At 41.4% G+C, this 13637-nt stretch overlaps 1 protein-coding gene across 4 annotated transcripts in view; it reads right to left on the bottom strand.

Annotated features, from left to right (window-relative positions):
- DOCK4 (dedicator of cytokinesis 4) overlaps positions 1-13637 on the bottom strand; it is a 486764-nt gene that overhangs the window by 259546 nt on the left and 213581 nt on the right. For all 4 annotated transcript variants that reach the window (XR_014246916.1, XM_082399962.1, XM_082399963.1 and 1 more), the window contains 2 exons: positions 8004-8152; positions 2385-2469 (listed from right to left, as the gene is read on the bottom strand). Coding sequence is in view for 3 of the 4 variants with exons in the window: in XM_082399962.1 (XP_082256088.1) it covers positions 2385-2469; positions 8004-8152 (234 nt within the window). In the remaining variant the exon portion in view is untranslated. The remainder of the gene's footprint in view (positions 1-2384; positions 2470-8003; positions 8153-13637) is intronic.

A 13637-nucleotide genomic window follows, 5' to 3' on the forward strand; every position in this document is an offset into this window, starting at 1 on the left:
AGTTCTTGCAGCTATGTTGTACTTTGAAGTATCCTTGATGATGGAGCCTTTTTTTGCTTCTGACACCATGAAACCACAAACAAGCCCAGGACTTCCTGCCTCTGGGCTTGCATACTGTAAAAGAGAAATAATTTCCATCATGTCTAAGCTTCTATTATTTATTTATTTCATTGAACACAGCCAGATCTAATCTTAAGATTTAGCACATAAGGCAGCAATTATTCTTGCCATCTTACCTCCTTAATAAGGATGAAATAAAGGTGACAAAGGAATGAAAACTGACTGAATGCTTAGGTGCTTTGCAAACATTGTCTGTCAAGGAAAGGCATTTTACATGCATTTCTTATTTAACCGTCCTAACAAACATGGTTAGAATTATTTCTCCATTTAATAGACTAAGAAACTGAAGCTCTGAAAAATTTAGCAGTAAGTCCAAGATCAGAGAGCTGGTGGAAGGAAGAGATGGAAGTTAAATCTAGTTTTTTGCATCTATACCCATGGTCTTCTCATAATACCGTAATAACATCAAAATCATTAAGTGATTGCTTATTAAGTGCAAATCACTGAATGAGATTATGTTGGACATAACAGAGGAAGTATCAATATAGGACACGGTGCCCACTCTGAAGAAACTTCAAATTGAGTGACAGATTAAAACAAAAGTGAGAGACAAAATCTGATGCCCAACAGTTAAATAAACTATAATAAAAATGTCCCATTAGAGGATGTCGCTGACAAATAAATTCTAGAGATTTTGTTTGTTATATAAGCTAAGAGTTAGTGGTGACTTTAACTGCAAATATTCTCCTTGTGTGCCCTTCCTCCATCTCTGCCCTCCTCCCTCCAACCAACCTTCAACTGTGTTTTTGCTCTGGGCCTGATACCCTGCTTAACACTGATGCCACAGAGGGGTGCAGCATGAAACATCACTCTCAAGAAGCTCAACGTAAAGCAAAGGAAATTTTCCACAGAAACGGAATTTATTCCAACGGAAATAATGAGCTGTAGATAATCTGAACAGATTGATGATGAAGGGGGAAACTGAAAGCGGTATTAAGAACTGCTTTCTCAAATCAGACATACGCCTGATGGATTTACTGATGATTTTTTCCACCATGTTTTTCAGATAATCTCAGGTCAAGAATAATCTGCAATTCTATGAAGAATACTCTAAGCTTGGGAAGCTACCCCCAGAGAGGTAGGATCTTCCAAAAAGGAGTCAGCTATTTACCACAGTCACTCCTCCTTGGAACGTGGGGTAAGATGCAGCTGGGATATTGGCTTCTTTGATTTGAGGTTTTAAACTAGCTCAGTGAGTATCTAGAGATTAGGTGAAACTTTATACAAATATTAAGAAGATGAGGCTAGGGACTTCCCTGGTGGCGCAGTGGTTAAGAATCCGCCTGCCAATGCAGGGGACACGGGTTCGAGCAGATCCCACAAGCTGCAGAGCTACTAAGCCCGTGCGCCGCAACTACTGAGCCTGCACTCTAGAGCCCGCGAGCCACGACTACTGAGCCCGTGTGTTGCAACTACTGAAGCCCATGTGCCTAGAGCCCGTGCTCTGCAACAAGAGAAGCCACCGCAACGAGAAGCCCACACACCTCAACGAAGAGTAGCCCCCGCTCACTGCAACTAGAGAAAGCCCGCGCACAGCAAAGAAAACCCAACGCAGCCAAAAAAAAAAAAAAAAAAAAAAAATACAAGGCAGATGGGACCAGATTTGGGGAACCTAGATGCCAAGTAAATAATTGGACTTCAACCTACCATGTAACTAGACAAAAAACTCAAGTCATGGGTGATTCCATGATGGGCAAGACGACCAAATATCTCAGGATTATTAACAAGCTTCAGCACTTAGGGATGGCCTGGGGTTTGGGAGACGTGGGGGATAAGTCTAGCATTTGGAGACCAAGGAAGAGATACTTTCAGGAGTCTGTGCATACAGTGATAACAGGGCAGGGAGGGGAGCTAACATATTGGTGAGCACTAACTGGAAACCATTAGTCACAACAATGTCCTGAAACAGAACAGATAAATACGTATGACTTGTAACCATTCCACTAGACTAGGCAAAATACAAAGATTTCACTAGACTAGGCAAAGTACAAAGATTTGCAAAATAAAACTTAAAACTTCTTTGGCTTTACTTCCTAGTGCCTGGGCATTGAGGGCTCAGTAGGAACGTCAAGGCATTCTGAGATGGGTAAATTATCTCAGTTTTGTACTTGGGGCATGGTCACCTCAGCTCTCAATTCTCTTTACTTGCTCCAAATTAAACCGGGAACAACATCCTGTTCTTACAAAATCCAGCAAGTATGAAGAGTGTCATGGAAACCACAAAATTAGCAGTGAGGCTGTGAGCCAAGGATTCCTATACCTACCAATCGGTAGAGCTCAGTAATGCTGATGTCCTCTGGATCCACCATCGCGTACTCTTTCCTAGGCACCAGGTCCAGTCCCAGTTGTCTAGAAAACAGATTGCAAACATTTGGCGGAAGAGTCACCTTGACAGAATATATTAAAAATAATTATCTTTACTGTATCACCCTAACATTCGATACATCACCCACCATGCTTCTCTCACCCATATTTTTTACCTTATATTAACCTCTCACCGTGATTGGAGTAAGTAACTAGGCTGAACACTGGTCATAACTTGAGAAACAAAAGATGACAAAGGCAAGTAAATAGGGTCAGGTGGGATGGGCTGGCACTCTTGGGGAAGCGCTCCTGCCACTGGGGGCCTTGGTACTCTATGATGGGGAACCTTTAGCACCCTACAAGCTACTACCACAGAAACCCTTCCTCCTTGTACTGGGGTGGAAACTAGAGATAGACATAATTTTGTTCTAGAAAACAGAGTTGAGGAGAGGGAAGTGTAGCCTTTAGGATTTGACCTGGCACCAAAATACCTAGTTATATCCAGAGCTAACACATTAATAGTGGGAATCTCTGGCAACACGTGCATGGTCCTTATTCATGGCAAGTTCTGGGGTCAGTCATTAGGAGAAACTCAGTAAAGGCAGGGGACAGAATTTAGGACAGCATAGGTCTACGCCTGGGGTAGCAAAAATGGCTTAATCTCTTACGTCAGGTTTCACTGTGACTGATACGTGAATTACTATGCTAAGAAATATTCTAAGGTTATATCCAGCCTCAGTGGGACCAAGTATGGTAACGGATTTGTGATGTCTTGCCATGGGCAGAGGAAAATGAGTATAATCTTGCCAGTTTCCCTCTAGTGACCTTGATAACACTCCTTTCCAGGCACCCACCTTACTACACTGATGTCAAGGCTGTATAATTCTACTCATCTCCTTAACCGTCACAACCATCCCAAAGGCTTCATGACGTCTCTCTACCGGACTCCCCTCAATTACCCCACTCCGGGTCTCACACTTAATTCTCTGAGGATAATTTGCTCTACATCCCTTCCACATCATTACTCTCTCTAATATGGAAGCCTTCCTGCATGGCATTTCCAATTATACAACCACAGCTTGCTCACTGTTGTATTTTGAAAACATCCTAAAATTCTGTGACCTCCCCAAAACCTCATTAGAGGTTTCATAAGTAAAAACCTCTTATTAATTCAGCACATACTTCAAGCCAGGTACTTCCCCAGCCACCCTGAGGGACTGTTGGTCTTAAGATTACAAGACTGTGGCCCTCTTGATGGTAGGACTTGGCTTTTAGATACTAAAACAGTTTCTCACTTTTCTTCAATTGTGTTTCTCTTTGAGAAACTTAAAAATCACACTCCCATTCTCTAATTTTCATTGAACTTTCAAAGCACAAACTCGGTAATTCATTTTCAAAATACCCATGTCTCCCTGTTAGTTTCTGAACTGTGTCCTCCCAAAATCTGTACGTTGAAGCCCTAACCCCAATATGACTATATTTGAAAAGAGGAACTATAAGGAGATAATATAGGTTAAGTGAGGTCATATGAGTGAGGCCCTAATCCAATAGGACTGATGTCCTTAGAAGAAGCAGAAGAGACTCCAGAGATTTCTCTCTCTCCACGCACGCACAGAGGAAAGGCCATACGAGGACACAGCAAGAAGGCAGCCATCGCAAGCCAGCAACAGACTACTCACCAGAAACTGAATTTGCTGGTACCTTGCTCACGGACTAGTAGCCTCCAGAATTATGAGAAAATAAATGTCTGTTGTTTAAGCCACCCAGTCTGTGGTATTTTGTTATGGCAGCCTGAGCAGACTAATAAATTCCCCTTGCTCTACCTCATCAGGGGATTCTGATAGGGTCTGTTCCCCATTCTCTATCCCATCCCAAGAGAGGACCACTGCACTACAATGTAAGATAGCAGAAGACACCAGGTGAGTATTGCTGAGGAAAGATTATCTAGCAAAGGAAAGAGGGTATAGGCATACCTTGTTTTTACTGCACTTTGCAGATATTACGTTTTTTACAAGTTGAAGGTTTGTGGCAACCCTGTGTCAAGCACGCCTGTTGGCGCCATTTTTCCAATAGCATTTGTTCACTTCATGTCTCTGTGTCACATTTTGGTAACTCTCAAAATATTTTAAACTTTTTCATTATTACATTTGTTATGGGGATCTCTGATCAATGATCTTTGATGTCACTATCTTAATTGTTTTGACATTTTTTAGCAATAGAGTATTTTTAAATTAAGATATGTATATTTTTAATACATATTGCCATTGCACATTAATAGACTACAGTACAGTGTAAACATGACTTTTACATGCACTGGGGAATCAAAAAATTTTGTGACTTGCTTTACTGCGATATCCGCTTTATTGCGGTGGTCTGGAACCGAACCTGCAGTATCTCTGCAGTGTGCCTGCATACAATCACATGTGAATCATAGCACTTACCTCCTTCCCCGCGGCACGTTCCATGAGAAGCTGCCCTACCATACTTTCTTCTGGGAGGGGCGGGGGCAGCTGAAGTAGTTTAGTCATCTGACCATCTCCCCTTCCCGAGCCACACCTGACTGGCCCACAGGTAGGCACCTGACCAAAGGACAAATAATCCCTGGACTGGCCAGCAGCTCATGAGTGGCTGGTATAAAATGCTCAGTTTGAACATGAATAATGGATACTGGCTGTCAATGAGATTCCTTCTTTGAGAATTTGAACCTGGAAATTCACATAGCATCAACCATCTGAGAAACATGAAGGACAAGTGATCTACATCACTGCAGAATGACTGAGTTAAGACCAACTCCAGCAGCAGAGGTTCTGGAGTAGGTGTGGGATCCAGAACCTTCCTCAGCTTTGGGGCACCAGGAGCTGGTGATCTGCAAGTCTTTTCCTCTCATAAGGCTTGGATTATTCAATTTCTGCTGGCTTCCTGGAGTCCTAGCTGTGTGAAGAGACTTTTATATGTTTCTATTTTGTTCTGTTAATTCCTAGGTATATCCTTAGGATAACCCTCCCACTGTGTGAGGCTTCTGAGCTCACAGAAGAGGGTCAGGACAGTGCTCTAAGAAACAAGAAGAAATGAGGCAAAGAGGGAAGGAACAGGATGGAAGGAGAGAACATAGGACATGGGAAGCCAGCAAGGGAAATGGGTGGGTGGGGGGTTAGTTTTATATTAACTCAGTCACTGAACTGCTCTGGGACATCAGGAAGGAAGAATGAATTGATTCTCCCGCCTGTATCATCATCACAGGAAAGTCAAAGGACAGCACAGGACTCTACGGAGAACCGAGACAGGTGCTATTATTTTAAGTCTGTTCGAGGCTTCCAGGCGAGAACACTTCTTCTGATGGCCCCTTTAGGGAACAAGATGGGTTATCTCCTCCTCCCCCGCCCCCTCCTCCCAAGATTCCTCCATCTAGAGGCTTCTCTTCACCACTCTTCAACAGTTTGACATACAACTTGAGACTGAACCCATCTTTCACTTATGTTCATCCCGAGATCTACATGCTGATAGACAATTTTGCAGAACAATTTAGTTTAATATGCAAGAGAACTATCTGAATTTGCTTTTCCATTCAGTAAGAAAACTATATTTAAAGGAATACAGCAAATGCACAATCTGTAAACCGTAAGTCATTTTAAATAAGTTGTCAAAGAAATTCAAAGAAAACAGAATGAGACCTCAGAAAATTCATGAATTTGAGGATGATCTAAATAAATTATATTGCTCGCTTTCATGCATCAATGTTTTACCAACTTACCATAAATTAGCCAAAGAACTGCCCAAAGTACAAGCTAGAACTTACATGAGTCAAAATTGAGCCATGATTCAGTCATAATTAATGTTTTTCCCTCCTTTCCCTTCCTTCTCTCATCATCTTCCTTCCTAACACTGAAAAAGTATCATCTTCTTGCCTGCTCTATATTTCTAAGCTATTTTTGATAAGCTGACTTCATCCAACTTTCTTCCTATTCACAAACTAGTCTTTTAAAGGAGGACCAGTACAATGACTAAGAGCCAACATAATTCGGAGAAAGCTCAAAGTTTTTTCAAAACAAACAAACAAAAAAACACACGAAAGATGGGCAGCCTAAGTCGCGGTCAAACAGTCTTCAGATCTACCCCTCAAAGTGCTACCCCATCTCACACAGCGAGACCGGAGGCTCCATGCATGTGGCTGGCAAATCCTCTCTCTCAGGAAGTGCTACGTGCTTTGAATCATGTTGCCCTGGACCGGAAAGGGGCCTTGGATCTCTTCTAGCTCAACTTACTCCTTCGACAAGTGAGGAAACTGAAGTCAAGGAGGGCTCTGGAATTTGCCTCCCATCGTAAAAGAGCAGAGTTCCTAGTGCAATGTCTTGCTGCATTCCAAACCTGCTCTTGTTTTTGATTCCCCAGAAGGAATAAATCTCCCCGAGATAAATGAATTAGGGCTGCTCTCCCGACTGTCGGTGAAAGGATGAATGGCACAGCTCACTCAACGAAATACCAGAAGGACTCTGGATGAGACAGAGCTTTAAAATGTGTTAGTGGGTCCATGTCTTCATACCTGTAGTATGTGATGTCTTGGCAGGAATCAAAACTGGCTTCTGATAAAGCGACTTGCTATGGTTAGAGGAAGCACACTCTCGTTTCAGAACAGTTTTTCCAGATTCAGTAAGAGGCAAATTTATCTGTGGCACACATTTTACTGCCTTCTCCTTTTTCTGTCAGCTTTTCTTTTATTCTGTTGCCCTAAGATCCTTTGAAGGTCCAAATAGCAAATGGGGATTTGGGGAGAGGAAAGGGAGGGAGGCTATGACCTTGTAGGATACCGAGGGACCATTTACCTTCCTTAAACTTAAGCCCATACAAGCCTAACATCATAGTCAAAGCTGGTTTATTCTAATTTCTCCCCCATATATTAACATCCATACTTAGCACAATATCAACCTTCATCAGAGCTTTAAGTGATTAGATATACTATTTAAAGTGCTTGGCTGTTATTTTAGGTTAGTCACTTACAGTTTTATTTAAAAGTAAATCTTGGTCAAGAACAGCTTTTTTACTGAGCTCTCCCAAGTAGCTCCTCAAAGAGACTAATACGTATACACAGGCAGAATCAGGGCAATAAGGAGAGCGCACCCCCCTCCCACCCAGGGTACCTGTCCTAAGCCTTTTAACAGAAGCTATTAGCATTAGTGTTTCCCTCCAGATTACACCAACGACCTACTACCACAATAAAGAAGAGGAATATATTTAGAAGGAAATTCACATGCCAAACCCAAAGCCTTGAAACAAGATGAATTTTTAGCAGACGCCATATCTGATTGACCCCAGTGAATATTTTGTATTTCATGAGCACTTGCACACTGTCAGAGCACACAGGGCAGTAGAGAACCGACAACGTCCTGGGACCCAAACCAGCCCTAGAGGATGCAGTTCTCGACTCCACCAGTGAGAGTTTGCACTAAGCCCCCCGAAGGGGAAAGATGGAAAAGCCTCCTCTGGTGTCTTCCAGAGATATGACTGCACAGTGGCTCACACGTCACAGTCACATCTGTGGTGTTCAGCCACCAGAGCCCGCCCCCTCAGTGGCCAGTACTCACTCATTGCCCCAGTCCAGGCGGGCGGTGATGTGGCGCTTCACATCCTTCATCCGGTCGTGGGTGAGATGCCCCACAAGCACCTGCCGCCGCAGATCCAGGATTTCATTCATGATGTGCCACAGCCGGTGGAAGAGATCGCCTTCATTTCTCTGGGAAATACGCAAATGCGGAAATTCAATGGTCAGTCACTGAGACATGGGGTAACCACAGAGGAAACAGGGGGTAGTCCTGCTTACCCTCTGTGTGCTGGCCACGCTGTGGACAGATTCTCCATGAACAGACAAACTCTCCCCTCGGGTCCTCAAAGGCACTCACTGCTCTACATGCTTTCATCCCATTTCACAATGCTGTTCTCCTGCCCAAGAATCCAACTTCACTTCTCAGACCCCCCATGTCCCAGGGTCCTCACTAAGCCTCCACACCCAAGCTTGGTCTCTGGCTTTACTTACTCTCCTTCCCTTTCCACCTCAAATCCTCTTTCTTTAGCTCCATCCAATTCTACTACCCTTCAAGGCTCCAACCGACTTCCACCTCCCTCAGGAAATCTTCCCCTTACAACTCTTGCTCACATTCTTTTTTCCCCCTTCTCTGAAGCATGGCTGCATGTAATTAAAGCCAATTCAACAGAAAACACTGTTTTCCAATTATTTCTTGCATGTTGGTCTTAATGCTTTACTGTGTTCCCATCAGAAGCTGGGTACACAGAGGGCTCTCACACTCATTCATTGATGAATTTTCACTGCTATTATCTGGTCAGTATTTAGACTTTAAAAAAAATGTTTTCTTTCTTACTTGTTAAACATTCATGTAAATTCAGGCTAATCTCCTGTGAAATTCACCAAGCGAGGAGGCTTAGTTGGAAAAAAGACAGGTTAAACTCCTGGCTTCAAATCTTGGTTTTGCCACTCACTAGTTTTATAGGCTTTGAGTATGGCTTTTGTCATCTGTGAAACAGGCACAGTACTAACTTCCTGTAAGGTTATTTTATGGATTAGAGATAACATTTGTGAAGAGACCCCGACAGTACACTGATTAAGAGCATAGACTTGAAAGACAAACTACCTCAATCTGCATTCTAATTCTGCCCTTCACTGACTGAAAAACCTTTGGCAGTGTATTAACCTCTTTGTGCTTCTTTTCTTATCTGTAGAGTGGCTATCATAGTACCTATCTCATAGGCTTGCTATAAGGATTGATGACTTCATATATTAAAACTCTGAGAACAATGCTTGGTCCAGAATAAATATCATGTATCAGCTGCTACTAATGCTGTTATCATTATGGTTTTGATCCAGAATAAACCCTCTTATAAATATTGTCTTTATCAAAATTTAAGTGTATGTCTCTTCCCCAGAGGTATTTAGGGTAAACCCTTTATAAGTATTTCATCTTCCATCAACCCTTCCTCTTTCTTAAGCAGAAGCCACGCTTTTACTTTCTACAAAAATTATTAGTAGGCTATATGAATAGTGGTATGAAAGTATTGAGATCATCGTTCATCTAAAGTCCTCTACAGAGATAAGCTGCCAGAAATACCAAGTTCTGTGTGATGGGTAAAGATGGTCAGTCATAATGTTTTTTTTTTTTTATTTTTTTGGTAAAAAGTAGTGATGGATCTTCTGATTTATCAATGCTTGGTGACTAGAAAAGCATTTTCGTGTACTGTGCAGGTTAGACAATGTGCCAGCTGACCAAGAAGCATTCTCCATGACACCATCCCTGATCCTCTAAGATATCAATAATCTTGCTCTCACCTCCTACAGCACTCTCTTGAGCCTGTTCGTCTATAACCTCTCACTCTTTACTCACATTATACACTCCCATACAAGTCATTACAAAGGTGCTATAATGTTGTAAGTCACTGGTCAGTGTCTGTGTTCTTCACCTGGTGTAAGCTCCCAACCACAATGGCCGAGGCTGCACTACGTAGTCCCAGCAGCTGAAGAATGAAGGAAGGAATACCTTGATTTAGAGCTGTTAGTTTTGGTGGATCTTGAGAGGTGGGTTCTGTTTAGATCATATAAAAGAACAAGCAGGGAAGATCAAGAAAAACTTGAAGAGGATGGACCTAGAGATCATCATACTAAGTGAAGTAAGCCAGACAGAGAAAAACAAACATCATATGATTTCACTTATACGTGGAATCTAAAAAAAATGTTGCAAAGGAACTTATTTACAAAACAGAAAGAGACTCACAGACACAGAGAACAAACCTACAATTATCAAAGGGGGCAAGTGGGGGGGATAAATTAGGAGTTTGGGGTTAACAGACACATACTACTATATATAAAACAGATAAACAAGGACCTACTGTATAGCACAGGGAACTATATATTCAGTATCTTGTAATAACCTATAATGGAAAAGAATCTGAAAAAAGAATATATATATATATATGTACACATACATATACATATATATAACTGAATCACTATGCTGTTCACCTGAAACTGACACAACACTGTAAATCAACTATACTTCAATTAAAAAATTAAAATAAATTTTAAAAACCTGAGGAACTCTGTGGTCAGAAAGAAAAGTTCACTTGAGTCAAAGAAATTACATAAGGAAAATGTAAGTCAAACCTCATGCAGCCAGGGAGAGAGTCAGCTCTGCTTAAAATGACTGTCACAGTGTGACAGTCACTTGTCCTGCTCTTGGGGAAGGCGTTCTGCAGTTGTCCAGAAGAATGGGCTTGATTTCCTAATAATGTCACCTCTAGTTCGTAAGTCTAAGAGAACATTGAGCTGAGAAGAAGTCTGATCCTTTATAAAAGGAGAACAAGTTGGTCTGCTTTCCCTTTCAGTAAGGGGTGGCAGGAACAGTGACATACTGCAGCCCTGACCAGCAAAGCCTCCCTACTAGTGCCTGAAAACAGTACATATCTGTTTTGACAGCTAGTCAGAAAATGATGCTTCTTTAAAAACTGGATTTTAAAAATTGGATAGTTAGGAAGACTGTTCAAAACGTGAAGAACGCTTTTGATTTAATGTCAAATGAAAAAGGTAGGGTACAATATTAAACACTTAAAATAGAAAAATATCTAAACATTTTTACAATATATCAGAAAATTTCTGCAATGTTTTTCTGCAAAAAGTGAACTGTAAGTACTTTAGTGTTGTAGAGAATGGGTAAGTTTTGATTTGCTTCAAGATGAAAATAATGTAATTTTTGGAGCAGCAGACCTCAGTTTACAGCCAGGCTTTCCCACTTAGCATGGGACCCTGGATAGATTATCTTTGATGAGCTTCGAGAATAAAAACTACCTGGCAGAGTCCCACAGAAGAGAGATGTGAAATACCCACCCAAACGCCTGCACAAAAGTACTTGGTAAAAGATGGCTGCTGTATTTCTCCTAAACGCTTTGTGGTTAGATTACTGATACATTATTAAGTGATATTTTAAAGGACATTAATTAGGCCATTACCAATGTTATTAAAAAGAGCAAATAGCATTTCTCAAGCATCTGCCATGTGCTTTTTTATGCTAAATGTCCTACATCTATTAAGTATATCTCATATACTACTTACAATTGACAAGATGTTAGTGGCTCATCAAGCACCTTCCAATGGAGAAGCTAGCCTTAAAACTGTTAGGAAAGACCACAGACAGTACCCCAATACACTCAAGCATGATGAAGTTGAACCAAAACATTTAGCAAAAACGTTTACATCAGCAAAAGAGAAACAAAAAGGTCCAACAGAGCCAAGTCGGCCTCCTTCTCAAGGTCAAAAATCTGGTACTTCCAGGTTAAACTTTATATTTTTTCCTAATAGAACTGACTACCATTCCAGTATCCAAGGAAACTCTGAAATAATTCTCTCTCTGTTTCCGTCACTTAGGACAGTAGGAGGTGAGAAGGTTACTCCTAGAGCTTACAACACATAGGTTTTCAAGCCAATCAAGTATGTCCCCAAAATAGATGCTCGCAGCCTCAAAAGCAGGCAAAAATAGCTAGATAAGGAAGAATCAAGTGGAAATTCAACTCTTCCTCACCAGCAGCTACATAAAAGGAAAAATGCTGGCGCCTTAGCTCAGCTAATGTTTGACACTTACACTGTCATTATTTTTATAGTGGGTATTTAGGATGCAGTAATTTGAAAATTTCACACAGTTTCATTTTCCATGTTAGTGTCATGTACAATATTAAGTGAAATAATACTTGGGTTTTATATTCTTTCCAACACAATTTTTTTTAAATCTGAAAAGGAGATCTGCATTTCCTTTGTAGTCTCCCAGCACAGAGCCCTTGAGTTCAGTTATCTAGACAGTGCATTTACCTCACCCCAGCAAAGCCTAGACACTGTGTTTCATCTAAGATCATCTTGTGGATTTTAGCAGTGAGCCCTAACGCCACCAGCTCCAGGAGGGCATGGTCAGAGAAATCCAACATCAAAAGGGTTTTTATTAGTGACTTTTAAAGATTTTCTTGCCTCAATGAACTATCCTATTGCATTTTCTTTTTTTTAAAATTAATTAATTAATTTATTTATTTATTTTTGGCTGCACTGGGTCTTCATTGCTGTGCACAGGTTTTCTCTAGTTGTGGCGAGCGGGGGCTGCTCTGCGTTGCGGTGCGTGGCCTTCTCATTGCGGTGGCTTCTCTTGTTGCAGAGCACGGCCTCTAGGCGTGTGGGCCTCAGTAGTTGTGGCTCGTGGGCTCAGTACTTGTGGCTCACGGGCCCTAGAGCGCAGGCTCAGTAGTTGTGGCACACGGGCTTAGTTGCTCCGCGGCATGTGGGATCTTCCAGGACCAGGGCTTGAACCTGTGTCCCCTGCATTGGCAGGTGGATTCTTAACAACTGCGCCACCAGGGAAGTCCCCCTATTGCATTTTCTATGTAGCAGAAAATAAAAACGGTCGTTCTGTGCACATGTCCCTCACTAATTTGGATTTTCTCTTTGACAGGCTATTTCAAATCATTTTGTCAGGATAAGTACACCTTTGTATTTTGCGCACATCCCTTCAAATGATTAAGCTGTTCTATAAATTCCTTTGAAAATCAGAGAAGAAATAAATTCATCTTCCCCAAAATGTCACCCCCAATTCCCCATATACAGTGGTTCAGAGTGAGGGGAGGGTGCTAGATTTACATTTGAATCCCAGCTCAGCCATTTTCCAACTACTTGGCCTCCAGCAAGTTCTTCACTCTCGACCTCCTTTTCTTCATTTGTAAACTCAGGATGATCATAGTCTTTTATTTCCTTGAGTGGTAGTAAGGATTAAATGAGATACTACATATAGAGTACTTCCCACAGGGTTTGCACCACAGAAGACTCTCAGTAAGTATAACATGTAAATAGGTAAATATATATACCCAAAGCACTGATCCTTTTTTCCCCAAGAAACATTCCTTTCTCTTGTATATTTAGAATATTCTCATTGATTCTGGCTAAGCAGCCTATCATTTTTATTATACTTGAATAATTCATAGAGAATTAGAACATAAAAAATACCAATATGAAAATTGCATTGAAAATAAGTTTAGTTCCCCCTGAAAATTAAATGTATTCAGAAAGCCTAACCCTGGTTCCATGTAAACCATCCTATTTGATTAGATGCCAGGAAAGTGATTTTTTACCTTCGTGCGGCTTGAAAAAGAACTTGCAAAATCCATGCTAGATGGACACAGGG

The sequence above is a fragment of the Balaenoptera borealis genome, assembly GCF_965194805.1.
Source record: "Balaenoptera borealis genome assembly, chromosome: 7".
Taxonomy (NCBI): Eukaryota; Metazoa; Chordata; class Mammalia; order Artiodactyla; family Balaenopteridae; genus Balaenoptera; species Balaenoptera borealis.